The 19,759-nt window shown below is 43.0% G+C and overlaps 1 protein-coding gene across 4 annotated transcripts in view; it reads right to left on the reverse strand.

Moving 5' to 3' along the window:
• Positions 1–19,759, reverse strand: part of LOC129331241 (scaffold attachment factor B1-like) — a 37,241-nt gene that overhangs the window by 10,602 nt on the left and 6,880 nt on the right. For 3 of the 4 annotated variants that reach the window (XM_054981678.1, XM_054981676.1, XM_054981679.1), the window contains 10 exons: positions 19,390–19,417; positions 17,995–18,511; positions 17,518–17,564; positions 15,046–15,146; positions 12,119–12,268; positions 11,847–11,926; positions 11,160–11,290; positions 9,503–9,594; positions 7,753–7,868; positions 1,085–1,381 (listed from right to left, as the gene is read on the reverse strand). In XM_054981678.1, the coding sequence (XP_054837653.1) occupies positions 1,085–1,381; positions 7,753–7,868; positions 9,503–9,594; positions 11,160–11,290; positions 11,847–11,926; positions 12,119–12,268; positions 15,046–15,146; positions 17,518–17,564; positions 17,995–18,511; positions 19,390–19,417 (1,559 nt within the window). The remainder of the gene's footprint in view (positions 1–1,084; positions 1,382–7,752; positions 7,869–9,502; positions 9,595–11,159; positions 11,291–11,846; positions 11,927–12,118; positions 12,269–15,045; positions 15,147–17,517; positions 17,565–17,994; positions 18,512–19,389; positions 19,418–19,759) is intronic. The other variant, XM_054981677.1, reaches the window with a different exon arrangement.

A 19,759-nucleotide genomic window follows, 5' to 3' on the forward strand; every position in this document is an offset into this window, starting at 1 on the left:
CATTTCTCACCCCTTCCTTTGCTCTTGCTGCACTAATAAAAGATGAGACTCAACAACTGAAAGAGAAACAACTGGCAACAATCAAAAAGGAACACAGAGCTGCCTGACAAAGAAAAGGAAAGGTGGTACAGCAGCCTCTCTCCCATTAGTCTAACAGTCTGTTGAACATTCTGAATCACAGCAGCAAGCATTCACCTGCTCTTCATTCTTAGCTAGATATTCTATCAGGGCTCACAATGGTAGCTACAATTTGATTATTTAAATTACTTTTCTGGCAAAACAACAGCTTCTTGAGTTTCAGAAGGCTTCAGGGCACAACTATGCCTCTCGCACTTTGGAAACTGCAGGACTGGTATCATTCTCCTCAAAACTTGGATATTTTAACACAGCAATCCAATTTTCCAAGCAGTAACATGTACACACACGTTAAGATACCACTTGGTGTTCTATATAGAGGAAGGCATTAATTCCCTGAAATATCTGTTCATATGGATATTATCAGACTCACTTCATTTTTTCCAGGTGCCCTCAGCCACCCCCGATAATGCTCCCTTCCTTGGCACATAGAACAAAAGTGAACCTGCCATATTATGACCCTGGCTGGCTGAGACCAAAGTTCATCTTTTTCCAACAGTGGCCCAATCAGCTCATTTGCCACTTGACACCTGGCATTTAGAGGTACCCATGTTTGATTATGGAAGTTCCCCTCTAGCTATCATAGCTAAAGAGCCACCGAGACCCATCCCTCCACTAAAAGCCAAAATACAAGATTCTTTATTGGCATGGAATTGCCAACATGTGGCTCAAATTCACAGCCTGTTATTAGTCAACTGTCACACTAGTTGCCTTCTGGAAGCTTATCCCACCATCCCACTCAGCATATGGTGGTCTCCGCAGGAAGACCCTCTTCCATTGGTGGAAGGCTCCACAGTTAGCTAAGTGAAGTGATAAGATACAGCCACCTTCTAAATACATTTCTGTGCACCAAGCACATGTGAACTGTATGGAAGGCACATGTATGAGCACAAGTACACACACACTTCTTACAGGCTGAGGAATTCCCACGTGTGTTGATTTAGCTCACCTCCCATCTATGTCGTAGGGCCGTCTCAGTGCCACACGCCTCTCTTGCTCATAGCGCAGCTGCTCATGCTGCCGCCGCAGCTCCTCTCTCTCACGTTGGATGCGCTCCTGCTCCCGGCGCCTCTCGTGCTCAATGTGCATACGCTCCCGCTCCAAGCGCTCCCGTTCCATCCGCTCCCTCTCCAGGCGGGTCCTTTCGATTTCCAGTCTCTCCCGGGCAATCTCAAGCCTCTCCCGCTCCTCCTGCTCCCAGATGGCTTGCATGCGCTGCTGTCTGTCTCGACGCTCCCGGGTGCTGCTTAAGTAGGCAGACAGAATACATCAGCCCTCCAACGCAGACTTCAGAGGGGAGGCAGTTTTTTGGTAGAGCTTTATTTAGCTCATAAAAGACAGACTAGTTCAAAAGCTTTGTTAGAAAACTAGACACACAACTTGCATTAATTTAGTGAAGTTTCTATATCCTATCTTTTCCACTGACCATGATGGCTTTACCTTATATATTTATGTCTTGTCCCAATATGTTTGAAAAAGATATCAGAAGGGCTGCCAAAACAGCAATTATGATCAAAAGCTGAAACAAGGTTATGCAAAACAAACCATGTTTGTAATGGGTCACAGAATTAATTTCAATCACACCTCTTCTCCAAGAGGGCGGGGTATGCGGCTCTTCGCTAATTGGTTTTATCTGTCAGCTTTTCTTGACACAGAAACCATTACAGCAAAACATACATAAGCATGTTTTCAATCAGCCCAGACACAGATTCCAGGTTTCAGAAAACAGAACTTAATATAAAGTTTCCTTCCAAGCAGCAAGCAGAACAGACAGCAAAGGGTTAATGCCTCCCCTGGCTGCTGGAATGTCAGCAAGCCAATCTGGTGTCTTTAAAAAAAATCTAGGTTTTAAAAAAAGTAACACGTGGACCCTAATGAAGACGAACAAACAGTCAAACACAGAAGGGATTCTTCAAACTGTCCTTGATCAGAGGGAGGAGAGACGAGGGGAGCAGATCCATTCAGATGCAACATCCCCCAACGTATCGAGACAGCACCAGGGATCTGCCTATTCTGCCTACTAAAACAGAAGGGAACCTCATGAAACCCAACCTCCTACTCTTGTTCAGCCAGCAAGAGAGAAGGCCAACAAGGAACGCTCCAAGAGCAGTAGCAACATTCCAGGGTGGGGCACAACACTGCTGAAGGATCCTCCTATAAAAAGAATCAAGAGTCTGGAGAGTCAAATGCTGTGATGCCAGACAAAAGAGAGGTCTGGTCCAAATGGCAACCCTCGGTGTCTCCCAGAAGTAATCAACAAGGCTGTGTGTGTTTAAATAGGACACGTGCTGGCAAGACATGGCTCTCAACCCATGTGTGCTCCATGTTAGCACAGTGCCTCCTTGGGCTACAGATCTCTAGCATTGTACATGGAATGGCTGAGAGCTCATCTGGGCTTGTGGGTACTCGCACAGATAAGGGGTTTGGGGTTTTTTGCCAGTTGCCAACCTCCCCCCAAACCCAGGCCTGGCTACTTCACAGAGACCAGGCCATGTTCTTTGCTAGCAGAGACTGCTGCAGCCTAATTCATTTAGTTATCTATCTGCCTGGAAGCGACCAGGAGACTCTGCAGCCCCCGTCCCCTGGGGATTCACTCTGGGGATAAGTAACAGATCCGCAGCACAGAAGCATCTCACCTAATGGAAGGCACTCCTCTCTCACCTGCATGCCAGCATTAGAGAGAGGAGTCTCTACTGCTGGGATCTATCCTTGGTGTTCAGAACAGTTACAGCACCCAGCTAATGCATGAGTGCCCCCGCAGACATTCTAGAGGTGTGGTTTACCTCTTCAGGGTGACCAATCCACAAGACCAATCCATGCTCAGCTGGAGAAAATTCAAAGTGTCTGGAGAGGGGACATCTTGCACCAGAACAGTTTCTGAAAAAGCTTCCTCTTCATCTTGCAGATTTTTTCTGCAAGACCACAAAGCCAGAATACCCTTGACCATATCTGAGCATACCCTTTGTTTACAAGGCACTGTCACTCAATCTGCACGTGGGCCACCAATGCCATAAAACATATGGGTGAAATACAGCCCTTGAAAGCTGCTGTAGGTTGAGGATCTTGAAGCCTTTCTGTTCTAAGAACAAAGGCTTCCATGACCAGAGCAGAACCATTACTTCTGCTGTCAAGGCTTTAATTTGTCACATCTCCCTTGCTAATGGTGAGAAATGGCCTTAAGAAACCCATATGGTACGTTACCTCTGCTTCCAAGAACCTTAAGAAATACCTCTGAAGAAAGCTGCAAACAGGTTAATGACTGTTGTGTTCTAGAAGTGAACCAGTATCTGGAAAGCTTCTGGATGAAGAATTTATTCTTCCTGGTTGAGGATCTTCTGTTACAACTAATCCTCTCCCCAAAGCTGCCAATTCTGGCTGTTACCTGCTGAGACGAACCTTTCCTCTTAAAGGCTGCTGGAATCAGTTGTAATATGTTTCAAATCAGATAGGCTTTAATAGTGACATCTCTCTGGCCATGCTATCAACAAATCTTGCCAAAGTATGACTACACAGTCATTTTGGCCAACAGCCAATCGGTGAGAAGAGCTTCCAGGGGGACAAACGACCTTGGGCCATGACCTTCTGGTCCGTTCACATTGCAAGATCACTGGTAATATTAAAATACTGGTGGTTTTCCTCAGCCACAAATGGAGGAGTAAAGGGGCAAAGAATGCAACCTCATTTATACAGGCCATCACAGAATCTGGCAGATGACACCAACGTTTAGCAGACTTCAGTACCAGGTTCTTACACTGAGCTGAGAGAATCTTGAAGAATTTATTTTAAATTTAAACATTTCCACCTTGCCTTTCTGAGCATAGGGCACTAAAGGAGGCAAATTGTATGATAAAAGACAATTAAAAACCAGAAGCAAATTAAAAAAAAATTCAGCATAGCAGACCTGAAAACAAAATAGCAAAAAGGTATTGAATGGGAAGCATAAAACACAATCAGTAAATTGTATTTCTGCATGCTGTCTGCCAAAAGGCCAGGGTAGAGAAACCCTCAGAGGAAGGGAATTCCAAGGCCTGAGGGTATCTACTAAAAGGCCCTTTCTTGTGGAGAAATCCACCGCACTTCAGATGGTTGGGAGACATAACGTAAACATCTAAGTGAACAGGCAGGGTGGTCCTTTAGTTGCCCTGGTCCCAGATACTGAACTAGGCACAGAAAAACTGTAAAACCCAATGAGGATGGTTAAGCATTAGAGCAATATGTTGCTTGCCATAATTCCACTCTTGCTGCCGTATTTTAGACTAATTCTCTTTTCTAGTTCTTGGAATATATACAGATCTTTTAACGGCTTTGTTCATTACTCTTTGAATGAAGCCTTTGAACAAAGAATTCTTGCCTCTATTAACCACAAACCCTTCCAAGACAGGAAAGTCACGTCGCTGGGATTTCCTGGCCTTCGAGGGTGATCAGATCAGCAGGTCTGTCCAGGTAGTGGGGTAACTATGCACTCTGTGCCATGAAATGTGCTGCCAGAGCCACCATCACTGCTGTAGAACCTGAGAGCAGGCTGAATGGGAAAGCATTGTACATACTGTCTTACGTCACACGTGAGCCTCAGGAGTGACAGAGTTGGGAGTAGCAGGATGAGAATTTGCACTTTGCTTACATCACATCCTGTAAGCATCTTAACTGAAATGCCTCTGCCTTCTCTTCCAGGTTTTTAAAGTTCTCATCCAGATGCCAAATTCCTCGACTGTGCTCCAATTCTTCTTGGGATCTGTGAAAAATACTGAAACCACGCCAGAGGATCTTTCTAGTGATGGAACTAGTGCTGTGGCTCCTATGCCTAGTACATGACTTGCTGATGCTTGGCCATACAGCAGCACATGGAACAAAACTCAGAATCACAGTGTAACTTCGGTAAACCACTGCTAGCAGTCAAGGCTAAGGACTCCCAATACAGGAGGAATAGCAGAAAGATCCCACCTCACCAGGGATGAGTAAGGGCAAATTTTCCTGGCATTCACTTCCTTGGCTGGACTTGGACAATGAGGATTTGACTTCACAGTGAGGCCAGACAATGCAGAAATGGAGGCAGCAGGCGATATTCCTGGCGGGATGAAAGGCATGAGAACTCTTGCTGGTGGGGTGGGCGGGGGAGATGGAGAAAGGCTCTATGGTCTTGACCAGGGCATGAGATTCGCCAAAGAATTTCTCCTGGAGAAAGAGTGGATAGATTGGCCTTGAGCTTCTGGTCAACAACCTAGAGCGTTGGCTACTAATTCCTACAGGCTGCAACATCAGAAGCCAAAGCCCTGATGACAGCTTAACGAGTCTATGGAGGAACTTGCCATGAAGTCTGGCACTTTAGCCAATGTGCTGAGCCCTTTTCTAAGATATCTGGAAACTCGGGCAACTCTGGAAAATAAAACCTGAGCTCACAGCATGGAATCTGCACTTGCCTCTCTGATGCAGAAGGATAATGCTGTATGTATTCTGTGCTATCCCTTGAAAAAACCACCCAACCTCTGGGTGCCACCATCTCAGGAATGTGTAGCCACTGTGACATCAATGGAGATTTTTAGACTGCTCATAAAGTCAGAAGGAAGCTTGTGAATTTTCTGATCAGCTTGCTGCGTACTCTGGGCCTGACTTGGATCTCATTTGTCCTGTGGAATACCACGTGGAAAGGAGTTGTTTGGGTAGCCCAGGAAAAAAACATCTTGGGGGATTCCTACTTTGGAGTCAAAATTAAAGCAGCATCAGGAGCTTCTACTAAGACTGCTTTGGACAAGATAGGAATGGCAATGTCTCCTTTAAATCATTCTGTGGCCAGACGTGTTCTGAGAGCTTATCAGTCTTGGCTTCCTCTTCTGAAAGCAGATGACCCAAGAGGGGAGGGGGAGAGTAGTAATAGGAGGATGTAGTAGTCGTTGCAAGGGATTATTGTCCCTGCTCCAGAAGAGGTGGTGTGCTGGAACTCTGCATGGGAAAACCCTGGGGCAAAACATGAGACCTGGGATGGAGCATCCTCCAATGTCTACACAGCTGGAGGCTGCCGCACTCAGTCGTTCACTTGCTGTCTTCTGTTTTTCTGGGTATATCAAACAGGAAAGCCCAACAGATGAGGCAGACCTTGCACCCAAAGCTCTCGTGCACAGGCTCTCTTCCTGGCTGAGCCACCTGTTGAAAGTCACCACAGCAGCATGCTGCAATTCCTTTTCTAGGCCTAGGACTGAACAGGTTTCAGTTTCAGCAAGGAGTGAAGGCAGCTATGGTTCCTCCTCTTCTGCACAGTGGAGGTGGGGGTGGGGAGAACAGTTACGATCAATAAACTGCTAGCAGGGATGGCTCTGTTTTGCACAGAAACCCAGAGGTTAGAGGAAGGCTGTGCCTGCATTAAGAAAACTCCCATTCCCTGCTTGCCTGTAAGTGATGATGAAAAGAGGGGGAAAGGCTGTGGAAGGAAATGTTGGCTGTGTGTCAGCTTGGAAGCAGCAGCGACCCTGTTTTTTACTTTTTGTTATTTGGACAATTTATTGCTAGTTTAAAAAGAGAAAATTAAAGCAAATTCAAAAGTAACATAGGTGGTAGAAATTACATCACAGAATCTACATAAAGTGGTGACTAGGTGTTCCCAAGAATGCAGCAATATAAGTTAACCTTTTTATCCTGTATTGACGCCATTTTAAAACATACTTTATTTAAAAAGATAATATTTTAAGATCAACCATGTTAATCTACTGATAGAGCCAATGGCTAGGATGGTTTTTAAAAGTATGAGGCTTTTATTAATGAGTTTCTAGAAAAGCAAGCCCAGAGGAATTCTGTTCTATTGCAGAATAATATCTCCATCTCTGTGATGCCAAGAGACATGTCATCAGTAGTAGGGGCATCTTCAGATGTCAAAGGAAGTTACAGGAGAAGCAGACCCAAGGTGTCCATTAGAGAATGACCGAACTCCCTTTAAGAACACCTGTTCTTAGACTGTTTTTTCTTCCTGAAGCGGGATATAAAGTTTATTGGGGTTGCCTTCTGCTGCTTGCTTCCTCCGAGGACTGAAAGAGGCAATTGTTGGCAGCAGCAAACAGGGAAAAGCCTCTGCCACAGGTAAGAGTACTGTAGGAGAGCATCTGAACACATGCCACAGTTACAACAGGACAGGCATGTTCAAAGCATAATGCAAAGACCTACAGATATAAACTTCAAGCAGATGTGTTATACTGATTTAGACTCCGCCAGTTGGGCTTCTCACCAACTAAATGAAAAACAATAAAAACACAAATCTTTGCAGAGACTCTCCCTCACCTGACCCTCATTTGTGTGTGCCTTCTCTCACAAAAATATACACATCTTCTGTATGCGTGCACATATATACAGAGAGAGAAAAAGAGAGAGAAAACACATGGGATTTTCTCCTATATAAGAAACTGAGACGATGATTTGTGGAAACAGCTGCCCCTGCCTCTTCCCCCTCCAAGTGGCCCAGGAGAAAGACTGGATGAGGGAAGCAACAGGGAAGACAGAGAGCAGGAACCTCCTTTATAAAAGCCAGATGGGCAAAAGTGAAGGAAGAGGGCAGGATTTGAGTGTGGTGAGTTGACAGAAATTTTGCTGCAAATGATTTTCCTGTTGCAAATGATTTTAGCATAACAATCTTACCGGTGTTCAATTTCTCTCAGGCGCCTTTGCTCCTTGATTTTGTCAAAGGGCACAATCCCTTGCCTCTCTCTGCTTTTTTCTCTGCTCTCCGATTTACGATCCTGGCTCTTGACACTCTTAACATTCAAAGTCATAAAAACAAATTACAGAAGCGCAACTTCAAGGGAATCTTACACATACAAATATACGTATACAGCTATACATCCATCCAAACAGTCCTTTCTGCTTTCAAAAACACCACCCCACCCCCATTTTGGAAAACATGTAGAGTAGGAAAAGCTTGGCCTAAATTTGTGAGCACTGGTGAAATTATCTGAAAAAAGAAGGATCAAGTTCTATCTGGAGAAACGTGTTTTATAAACCTTAGTTAGTGAAGTACTGCTCAACATAAAGAACAACTAGTCTTGCTAGTTAGATAACAGGTGCTAAGCAGCATACACACATGACCTAGTGTCACTCAGAAATCCTCCCAACTGTGCCCTGTGCCTCTCTTTTTGACTACAGGCATAACAGAGATTACACTGCAGGCCTGCTTAGATCCAGCACAGGCCTCCAAACAAAGACTCTCTCCACAGCCCCGCCCCCAATACACGAAAGATACTTAATTAGAACAAATGTGATGCTGCTTTCCTTTAGCACCCTGAATACCTCCCTGGGCCCGCAGAATTTTGACCTGCAATCCCTCTCTTAGCAGCTCCACTGTCCACTCACAATGAGAAAATGATATCGGTACTCTATGGTCCAAATCAGCTCTCATAAGAGATCTTAAAGCACCGCATGTGGTTAATCTGCTTCTAGTTTACATGAAAGCACTTAAATCGAGATCAGCCAAGTAAACCTCAACCACACACAAGAATGAACAAATTCATTGCCTTACTATTGCTACCATCATATGATTTTTTTTTTTTTTGCAATTTAAAGATTTAAGGCAACAGTGTGTTAACAGCCTCTTGGTTACATGTCTGTTTTTATCCTACCTTTCAGGCAAAAACAGGCTTACAAGGCAGATCTAAGGAATCAAAATCACACATGCAAACGGTATTAATATGCTTTGGTTAAGGGACGGGGCTGTGGACTATACTACTGTGTATTTAATACGCTATGTCTAACTGTTTATGCTTCGTTTCAGCTATATAATTGGATTTTTGTTTGTATTCAAATTTCTGCAAGCCATATCCTATTACATTGGGACTGAATGTCCAAGCCACTGATTGTATTGACTCAGTGTAATCTGCCTTGAGTCTCAGTGAGAAAGGAATACTGTAAATAACACAAATAAATAAATAAAATTAGAAAGTATTTCCTGGTGGAGGGGTTTTCAGCTGAGCTAGATTAAGGAATGGCGGAGGGTTACAGCTGCCTCCTGCCTTTCCTCTGATAATCCTATCAACTGAAGTTGGAGGGAGGAAGCATGCAGCTGTGAATAGGTTTAGGCATGCTCAAGGGATACTTGACTGTTTCCTGCCCTTCTTCTGACAATTGTGTCAGTGGCAGGCATCCAACACAATCTGGGGCCTTTGGACAGACGAAGGAGTAGTACAACTTAAGATGCATTCAACCCTTTAGGCTGCTCTAAGAATGCTCAGGCATCTTAAGAGTTTGGATACCTGACAACCAACAGTGGGATCAAGCTTTCTGTGTGGCTCAGGTTGGCTTATAACATCTTCAGATTTCTAAAAGCTTTAGTTAAAAAAATAAAACATAAATGAATGTACATGCACTTGAACAAAAGCATCACTATTTCACTTACTCTATCTTTTGACGTAGTTGTCGTCTTTACACTAATAACTGGTTCACCTTTGGATTTATCCATTATCACAGTCCTTTCTGTAGCTTTGTTGCCTACACAAAAGCAGGGAAGTGAAAAATTAGACATTTAACACACTATCCAGGTCTTTGGAGCCAGCTCTCATCAAGTGTGAACTCAGCTTTCTTCAGAATCAACATTAAATATTTATCTGCCTGGAATTTTACAGGAGTTAGCTGTGTTCGTCGGTAGTAGCAAAATAGTAAAGTTGGTAAGTCTTAAAGCTGCTACTGGACTGTTTTCTATGTTGGAATTTTACAGCCTTGGTTTCAAAGAAAGAGGGATGAATTGTTCAGAGAAGGGGCATGCCTGTTGTGTTACTGTATTTCAGATATAGGGGCAACTCAATTTTTCCCCACCTCCTTTCTAAGCTTCATCTGCTTTATCTTGCTTAGTGTGGGAAAAGGGCTTGCAACAGGCTGCGTACTCTTCCAGAAGTAAAGGTACAGTGCACGGCCAGAGAGCAAAAGTGGCAGCAAGTTTTGATCGCTCTGGTTTGCAACAATAAGGAAAGGTGAGCAGTCTGCTGATGAACTGAAGAACAGAGGTGGGCACAGTTATGGTTCCTGGACATTCCTCAATTACGTACCAATTTACTGCTATACATCTTGAAGGCAAAAGTACTTCATTCCCATGTTAAGATTAGCAAAAATTACTACCACTTGAAAAGGCAGATGTAAAAAGCATCCTCCTCACTTAGGCCCGAGGATTGTATCCTCCAGCGATACCAACAATTAGCCACCAAAACAGTCATGCAGGCTGTCAAATAGTTTACCAATGAATGTATCTTGCCAACAGAAAAATGTTTAACGTGTACCATATGTCTATCGGAGCTGAAGGTCATACTGGAACCATTCTGAACTGTTTACATCTAATGCTCAATTAACAAGGGTTTGATTAATGCACTGCAAGATAAACACTCGTCTGAAAATCTAGAACACTCTAGATTTGCACAGGGGGTGGGGAGGGGGCAGTTCAAGAGTAGAGCGCGTACATTTAATCCCAGGCACATCCACTTAAAAGGTTGCCATGTAGCAGGCTGGAAATGATCTTTCTCCACTCAAGACCTTGAACAGCTGCTGCCAGTTAAACAGTACTGGGCAACACCTAATAGCATTACCTGGGCTTAGACTGGAGTAACTCTGCTTAGGATTGGCAGAGCCAGGGCTTTTTTTCAGCAGGAACATGGTGGAATGGAGTTCTGGCACCTCTTAAAAATAGTCACATGGCCAGTGGCTCCGCCCCCTGATCTCCAGGCAGAGGGGAATTTAGATTGCCCTCTGTCTGGAGATCAGGGAGTGGGGCCACTAGCAATGTGACCATTTTCACCAAGGGCAATTTAAACTTTAAAAAACTCCCCCCTTGTTCCAGCTGACCTAAAGTGACGTCATTGTGAGGTCTTGAGTTCCACCACTGAGTTCCACCACCTCTTTTCCCAGAAAAAAGCCCTGGGCAGAGGCAAGATTTAACCTGAAGGCTTCCAAGACTATATCATTAGCCTACAGAATACCATAGAGAGCTGGCAGATTCCCCATCCTACCCATGCAGCTGCCATCCATTTCTTGCTTCTCCCCCTAAAAACATAGCCTAGTAAGATTACCTGATTTAGAGGTCTTAGACTGGTCTGCTGATCCAGATTTCACTTCCTCTTTCCCCTTCTCATCCTTTTCTTCAGCTTTTTTGGCATCTTCTTTCTGGTCAGCCTTCTCATTCTTTTTGGAGCTGGGAGACCTGCAACAATCACTGAGTTCAGAATGGAGGGAGGGAACGCAAGGCAAACAAACTTCAGTGTGGCCAGGCTTTTGGTGGTTAAAGCAAACGGGCCTCCTCTTTAGCCTCCCACTGGGGAGAGGGAGTCTCTCCCCCTCTTGGTTCCTGCCAGCAGTTTGTCGTCATCTTTCATCCGATAAGGTGAGGGATGCGCTATAGTGCCGCTAGAGAAGGCTGCTGTATTGCTACCAGTCTTGGATGCTATTTTATTCATGTTAGCCACTCTGAGCCTGCCTGACAGGGACAGTGGATTACAAATCCAATAAATAAATAAATAAATAAATACTGGATCAGATCAGCCCTTGTTTTCAAGAAGCTATACATTTGGAGTACCACCAGGGTAAAGGAATCAGGAGTTTGTTTTCAATTTTATACCTTCCCCTGTTCCAAAATATCCTAATTAATGACGTGGAACTTCTAGGAGCTCTGGAAATATGTGGTGGAGGGGTTTCAAATACTGCTCTGCCTCTGTTCTAGGTGGATAAAGCATTTTTTTTAAAAGCTTGAAGAGTATTACCTGTCACTGGCTAACACTTCACTCTTCACCTCATTCTCCTTTTTCTCCAAAGGTTTCTTAGCAGCAGGTTCACTTTTTGCCTGAAATTAATTATTATTGTTAGAAAACCTTGCAGTAAAATCTTGGGAACTGGCTTAAAATGCATAAGAAAGAAAGAAAGAAAGAAAGAAAGAAAGAAAGAAAGAAAGAAAGAAAGAAAGAAAGAGAGAGAGAGAGAGAGAGAGAGAGAGAGAGAGAGAGAGAGAGAGAGAGAGAGAGAGAGCACCACTTACTCTTTCAACAGATATTATTTTCCCATGTAATTCTGTTTTGTGGCAATGGGTAATGCATTTCGTGGCCTCTTCAGCTGTGGACATGGTCACAAAACCGTAACACCTAGCACCTGGACTGCGAGCATTGGTGACCACTTTTGCACCCACCACCTTGAGAAAAGGAAGCAGGTATGTTAACTATGAAACAAAAGAAAAAACAACCTATTGGCTCAGACTACCAAACTGTTTCCAAGGGCCAAATCCCTTTGGGCACTCAACAACCAGGGCATAAAGGAGACAGCTGCCCCACAGCCTGCTCCCAGCACTTGATACTGGGAGATATATACAGCCAAAGGTGGGGGACAAGAGGAACATGCAACTCCCTTCTTAATTTAAGTGATACAGACCCATGAGGACTTCCAGGCCTTTTCTGTGTGTTTATACAGTCTTGGTTTTGTAATAACTGTACTGTGTTTGAGGAGAAGCATCCTGCACGGTTTCTTATATAGTGAAGGGGAAAATGTAATTACAAAGACTCAACAGCATACAGCCTTGTTGCAGGACAATATGCCTATCCTGGCTCTTGGTAATAGGACTTGTGGGTGCTGTTGCACAGCTCAGTTCTAAAGAGCAATTCTGAAGTACAGGATCGGTAAGATTTTTTTTTATATTTATATGTTTTATATATATATATATATATATATATATATATATATATATATATATATATATATATAGTGTATTTTATAAAATAGGTTAAAATGGGCCATATAATTAAAATTCAGCATTTAAATATAAGAAAAATAAAACTGGAATATATCTAAATGCAGATGACAGTGCTGAGTCTCATCTATAACTTATTTGTGCTGTCTCTATTCACATTAAAAATTTTCAACTTAATCAGTCTCCAAGCCTCTTGTAGATCATGCATATCTAGTTTCTCATCTATCAGCCTTAGCCAAATGCTCCTAGTTTTCATCCTTGAATAAATGGAGACCTCCAGATGGCAGAGTAGAATAAAGAACCTAGTCTTAATTTAAAAGCAGCCAACCAAGCTCTCAATTCAACGGAGCACTGCGCTTGCTTTAATCTAAGTGCAGTTCCTGCCACACATTTTAGGGCTCCCAGTATCCGTCGTATAAGTTGGGTCAGTATGTTATCCAGAAATTCGGAAACTTCACTTATCTGTATAAAAACTGGGGATTATTTTTGCATTAAATGCTCTAATTGCCATCGGGATATATTGGCCCCCGGTTGAAAAATAAAACCTAATGAGAGCATTTGAGTTTGGTGTGGCTATATCCCTAGCTAGTTTAAGATGTGGTTTCCAAGATAGGTTTCGGCTAAAGGTTACTCTCAAATATTTGAATTGGGTTTTTAGTTCAATTTCACCACCTTAATTTTCCATGCTTTCCGGCTATAATTCAATTTTTTTGGTAAAGATCATAACTTCCGATTTGTTGTAGTTTACTGAAAGTTCACAGTATTCAACAAAGGCATTAATTTTTTTCTGGAGGCCTACTTCACATCTTTATAGTAAGACTACATCATCTGTGTATACAGGTAATTCCCGGCCAGGTAATACGGGTGCATGGTGGGCATATTTTTTAATAAAAGGCACCATGTCATCTACATAAAGATTAAAAAGTGTAGGGGCCAATATACAGCCTTGTTTTACTCCTTTTGCAAGATAGATGTGGTTAGTAAGCTGACCCTCTGGACCATAGAGTGCCTGAGCGGAAGGCTCTTCGTATAATTTAAAGATAAGCCGTAGGAGCCATCTATCTATTGTGGAGTTAATTAATTTGGTCCACAAGTGGGATCTAGAGATAGACTCAAAGGCAGATCTGAGATCGATAAACGCGACATAAAGACAGTTGCCTGCCTTAGATGAATATTTCTCAGCTAGATGGTAAAGGACAAGGCAGTGGTCCAAAGGAGAAGCACCTTTCCTTTGCTTCAGCTTCCAACCAGGTCAGTAGCTCAGACTGGAGACAGGCCACATATATTTTACCCAAAGATGAGAGAAGGCTAATAGGCTGGTAATTAGCGGGATCACTTCTTGGGCCTTTCTGATATATCGGCACAATTACAGTGTGCCTCCAATGAGGCTGGCATGATTCCTGTTTTGTTGACTTGTGTGAATAAAGGAGCTAGAATACTGCTCCACCAAAGAGAATTTGATTTCAGCAAATCGATCGGAATCAGATCTGGTCCAGGTGCTTTACCAGAGCGCATTCACCTAATCAGTTGGTTCACAAACCCTGAAGAAACCAGGGGCCAAAAGTCAGTTAAAAGGGGTTCAATTTGAGTAGTCTGAGGGGCAGTGTCTCTCTAAAGATAGAAGTAAAATACTCTTTCCAAGTATTTTACTTCTCCCTTTGTTATGGAAAATTAAAATACTTAATAAAAACATTTTAAATTAATTTCTTCTCTCTTACACACACACACATACCCTTTCTGCATAAATGAGAGGCTCTCCGACACCCAAATAACTATCTAAACATAATCTGAAAGGGAAGGGAGCTTAACACTGCCTCCAAATCTTCCACAGCACATGAGCCTTCTTCACATCATCTGGAAGCCACTTCCAGAGAAAGGTTGCAGCTGCAGAGAAAGCCTTATTTCTGGCCCCCGAGGACTTCATCAGTCTGCGGGGGGGGGGGGGGAGAATGAGAGGACAGTATACTGCCAGTGAGCTTGACCTTAATTGATGCCAAGGCACACGGGAAGAGAAGCAATTAAAGGCCCAATTGAAGTGAGCTGGTAGCTAGGGGTAGCTGACTGAACATTCCCATCTGGTTCTGTAAGTGGGTAGACTCTGCTTAACCAACAGGAGGCTGCATTTTGTGCCAGCTGAAGCTTCAAGAACAGCCCCATGTAAAATGTATCACTGCAGCCAATCGCCTGTCTCGTAAGGATTAAGCCATAAGGCCAGAAAGGCTTACTTTTCCGTATTTGCTAAAGAGATTCTTCAAGTCAGTTGCTCTGGTGGTGGAAGCAAGGCCGCTCACCCAGAAATTCCGGCCGGAAGTGGCAGCACTACGACCTAGAGGGAAACAGCAAGTAAATGCATCAAACTACAGTGTGACACGGCCACACTCACTAGCCCCACTGGAAGGGGATGTGCTTTACGCAGCTCATCCTAAGAAGCTATTTATGTTACAGTGAATGTCTGAAATTTGATTAATGGAGTGGCTGTGGCTCAGAGGCTGAGCAGCTGCTCTGCTGCTCAGAAGGTTTCAGGTTCAATCTTTGGCATTTCCAGTTAAAGGATTTCAGGGAGCAAGACTGGGAAATATTTTTTTTCTATTTCAGAGACCCCAGAGAGCTGATGCCTATCAAAGCAGACAATGGTAGGTTAGATGGACATGTAGTCCAAGGCAGCTTTACACGTTCATTCTATCACTGGGTTCAATCCAGAACCATGTAGTTCCATGAGGCTCTCCTAATTCTAAGGCTCTGCAAATCACAGCCATACTGCAATCAGAGAATGCCAAGTCTTTCTGGATATGCTCCTTGTGGAACTGCCTCTTCTGGCCAAAGTTGCGTTTTGTTTACTTCATTTACACCCTTTTGGGATGTTGCTCTTTACCCTGTGTCGGATCTTCATTATAGCTCCTCCTTATATTACTTTAAATTTTACTTCAGAAGAGCACCATAACCACTAACATTCCTTTTTTCTACACACGCACAGAGCTTCAGCTGTTCTCTACTTTAACAAGGCTTTTTAACCTTGAGAACACCTTCTCTTTGGGGTTTGAATCCCACCACGAACATCACCTGTAGTGTTTTGTCCCCTTTGTGAGTTATATATTGCTGCCTCTTTGATTCCCTCAGTATTCCCAAAAGGGGTTTGCTGCCACCAAAGACTTTCATTCTAGATCTCTTCAGTTTGTCCTGTATTATAGATGACAGAATGACAGAACAGAGAGCACATGGGGGTGGCTGTGAGGTTAAAAAAAGGGATCCCGTACTCCAGATGAAACAGGTCTTTTGCTTAACCAGAAAAAAGAATTTGTAAGTACATATGTGTAATGGTTGCAGAGAACCGATGTGTACTGAGTTTCTGAGTAAGTTCATAAGCTTGGCAGTTTCAAATTAGGTACAGATTCATAAATTATTCACAGACCCCGTCAGAAAGACTGTTTTTCCACACAGTTGCCCCTTAGGCTAGAAATAATAAACTGACTCAGTCACAAAGACTTATTCCCCTCAGTTCTTCACTGACAGAATAAATGCCGCCCTCACCCATACACAGATTCTCTGAGGCTTTTCCACATAGACTCTCTGAACTAGACAGAAAGAACTCTTTTCCTCAGCACTCAGACTAAAATCTGCAGTTCATTCCCACCCACCATCCACCCCGGTACAGCTACCATCCAGTCAGGGGACACGTCACTCACCCATACAGCCACCCTCTTAATTCAGAGGCTCGCATTTAAACCCAACAGTAACAAATATCCAGCATGTGCACATTAACCAGCAAAAACAAAACAAAAATTATTTATTTACATTACACCTTCCTTTCTCCCCAATGGGGACCCAAAGCAATTTATATCATTCTCCTCTTCTCTATTTTATTCTCACAATAACCTTGTTAGGCTAACACTGTGAAGGTATGACTGGCCCAAGGTCACCCAGCAAGCTTCCATGGTAGAGTATTCAAGGTGGAAGTCTCCCAGGTCCCAATCCAACATTCTGAACCACACCTCCACACTGCAGGATGTTAGAGCAATGTTGGTATTATGACACTGCAGCAGCTAGGATATATTTCCCTGCTTGCTATGGTAGTTCATTTGCAATCTGGTTATAAGTTTGCATTCTGGTTACAGGACGGTCTTGGGGAACTTAAAAGAGTCCTCTGGAGAGGCTTGACAATAGGATGAAATCTAGTCAAGTGGCTGAAAGGAGCTTGTTTGGTCTCTGGGCTACAAATACAACTAGGGGCTCACAGGGCTGCAGATCACATCCGTAACATCCACAAATACAAAGCGCTGTATCCTGCTATTCTACTCAGCTAAACAGTGTCATCTGCCTCTAGTCCAAGAGCCTCCTTTTCCATCTGAGGAAGATGCTGCTATTAGCTGAGCAGAGTGGTAGAATATAACCCAAGGATTCTGGCTGGGCAAAGGAGGACACTTAAACAATAATTTTGATCCCGCAGCTCTCAATAAAAAAAAAAGTTCTATGAACGTAATCAGTCCTGAGCCTGCCGGTGTGGGGAGGACGGAATAGAAATTGAAATAAATAAATAAGGCAGCTTTCCATCTATAAACAGAAGGTGTTAGCAACACTGTCAATAAAACAGCCACAAAACCCTCTGATGCTTGAAAAAAAAGTTTAGGCTGTAATCAAGGGAAGGTTGAGAATCTACCTCAGGTGATGCAGCATATGAACATTTATTTAAAAATACATACCTTTATCATCTTTTGAAGCTGTTTTTGTGTCTTTGTTCTCCTCAAAACTACGGACAGAAAAAAAGGGAACACCAATCAGGAAAGAAAAGGCAACTGATAAATATATAAATTGCCAGAATTCAATACCTACCTGAATTCAGATGTTAAAAAAAGTTTTTAAAAGCCAACAATAAAAACATCTTAATGAGATATTGAACAAACATAGGAAGGCAACCTTACAGGCATCTTGTAGACAATTAAAGATAAGGATTTACGAAAAACAATCACTGACGGTTGCAGAAAAGAAATCAAACTGTTCTGTTTTTAAAAATGCACAAGGAAAAAAAGATGGGTTTTTAAGCATAAGATAACAATTTCATCAGTCTTGCAGGCCAATTGGAAGTAAACACTGGCCTCTCTCTGAGACCAAAGAGATTTTTTTTTTAAAAAAAAGGAAAAAAAAAAGAGCATCTGGTCTAAAACGGAGAAAAAACAAACCTCGTGTTCTGATCACCACCCTCTGGGGCAGAGGACTCTCTAGTGGCAGAGGAGGAGTCTTCCGCACACTGAGATTTCTCTTCCGTCTTCGCGGCCTCTTGGCTAACCGCACTTTCCTCACTACTGGCTTCCAGAGTTTGAGCTGCTGTTTTGCTACTCTCATCACCACCTCCTCCTCCTCCTCCTCCACCACTCCTGCTCTCTACCGCTACACAGTCCGAGTCCGGTCGGGCTTCCTCGCCTGTCTGCTCGCTCGTCTCCCCTGCCGCTACCACTAAGTGCTTTGCCTCCGCCTCCTCCTGCTTTCTGCCCACAGCCTGGGCTGAGAGGCTTTCCGTATCTAAAAGGTCTTCTTCTGACACAGCGGTGGCGGCAAGCGTGTCTTCCTCTTCCTCGGCTGCCTTTTTGCCCGGCAACGGGTTTTTCGCTTCCTGTGCCTGCTCCGCTTCGGAAGTGTCTTCTTTAAGGGGCTCAGATTTACAAGTGTCACCCAAAATGTCGAGCATTTTCTCATTTTCTATGGATTTAACAGGAATAGAATGGCACAAGGTTTAATCACCAGGGAAACACAGCAAAGACAAGTGCGGAACGGGCATGGCTGCCAGTCTAATGCTATACAGTGATTGGAAAACCATTGCGTACATCACATTCAAATGCCTAAGCTAGCTAAACATGGCTTATTAAAGTAAGACCAAAATGTACGGAGAACACGACCCTATTAGTTTAATGAAAAACCTTCAGGCTCATTCTTGGTAAGTCTTCAAGAGGTTCATCTGTTCTAGTTCTTCCCATATTTAGCTTCCCAAGTTCCAAGAGACTTAAACGGAATGATTCAATGAACTCAAAATTCCATTTCAAACTCTGAATTTCTCTCTCTTTTTTAAAAGCAGGGCACTCCAACATGATAACTCGAGTATCTTCTGCCGGTGGATGAACATGTGAAAGTCGAAGACAGTAAATAGTATCTTTATGGAATTTCCATTTGGAACCTCTTGTCTTCCTTCTTCCGTTATATCCCGTTACTGACTTAAAACTTGGCATTGCCCTAAGGTAACTTTTAAACTGCCATCCCTATTCTAGTGGATCACAAATCAAGGAAAAGTATACCACAAGTACAAATCTTTTGCTTTCAAGATCTGACATTACATTTCTAGTGCATCTGTGAAGCTAAGCATAGGTCTTGTTTCAAATGCTTCATGTCTAGAAAAATAATTCATAAATGACAGGCATTATCTGACAGATCTAGGGATGTGGTTGGGTTTCCAAACTTTATGACCTTTGCAATGATCTGGAATGTCTACTGTACAATAGAACAAAAAGTTTAAGATCTGTACCTTTCCCACACATTTTTAAAATCAGAAGAATTAACTGGAAAGGCAAGATATGTAACAGTACCTGGCTCTGTATGTTGATATTCCAAATCCTGTAGTAAAAATAAGGGGAAAAAAACCTTAAAATGTTGCAAACGGAGATCTTGAGTTACATTAAATTAGTACTGAGGCCAACAAATACAGTCCTCAAAGGGCTACCATAGCTGGAAAATGATTTTAAATTCCTAGATGCCAGAAACATAAATATCAGGAAACGATGCTACCTTATGTCTGTCAGACTATAGTTCCACCTAGCTCTAAACTTTCCATTCTGACTGGCAACAGCTCTGCATGCTTTCAGGTCCTTCCAACTTTTAAGAGTTTTTAAACTAGAAATACCAAGGACTGAACCTGAGATCTTCCAGATACCAAACTCAAGCTCTGCTACTGAGCTA

The sequence above is a fragment of the Eublepharis macularius genome, chromosome 5 (assembly GCF_028583425.1).
Source record: "Eublepharis macularius isolate TG4126 chromosome 5, MPM_Emac_v1.0, whole genome shotgun sequence".
NCBI classification, from domain to species: domain Eukaryota; kingdom Metazoa; phylum Chordata; class Lepidosauria; order Squamata; family Eublepharidae; genus Eublepharis; species Eublepharis macularius.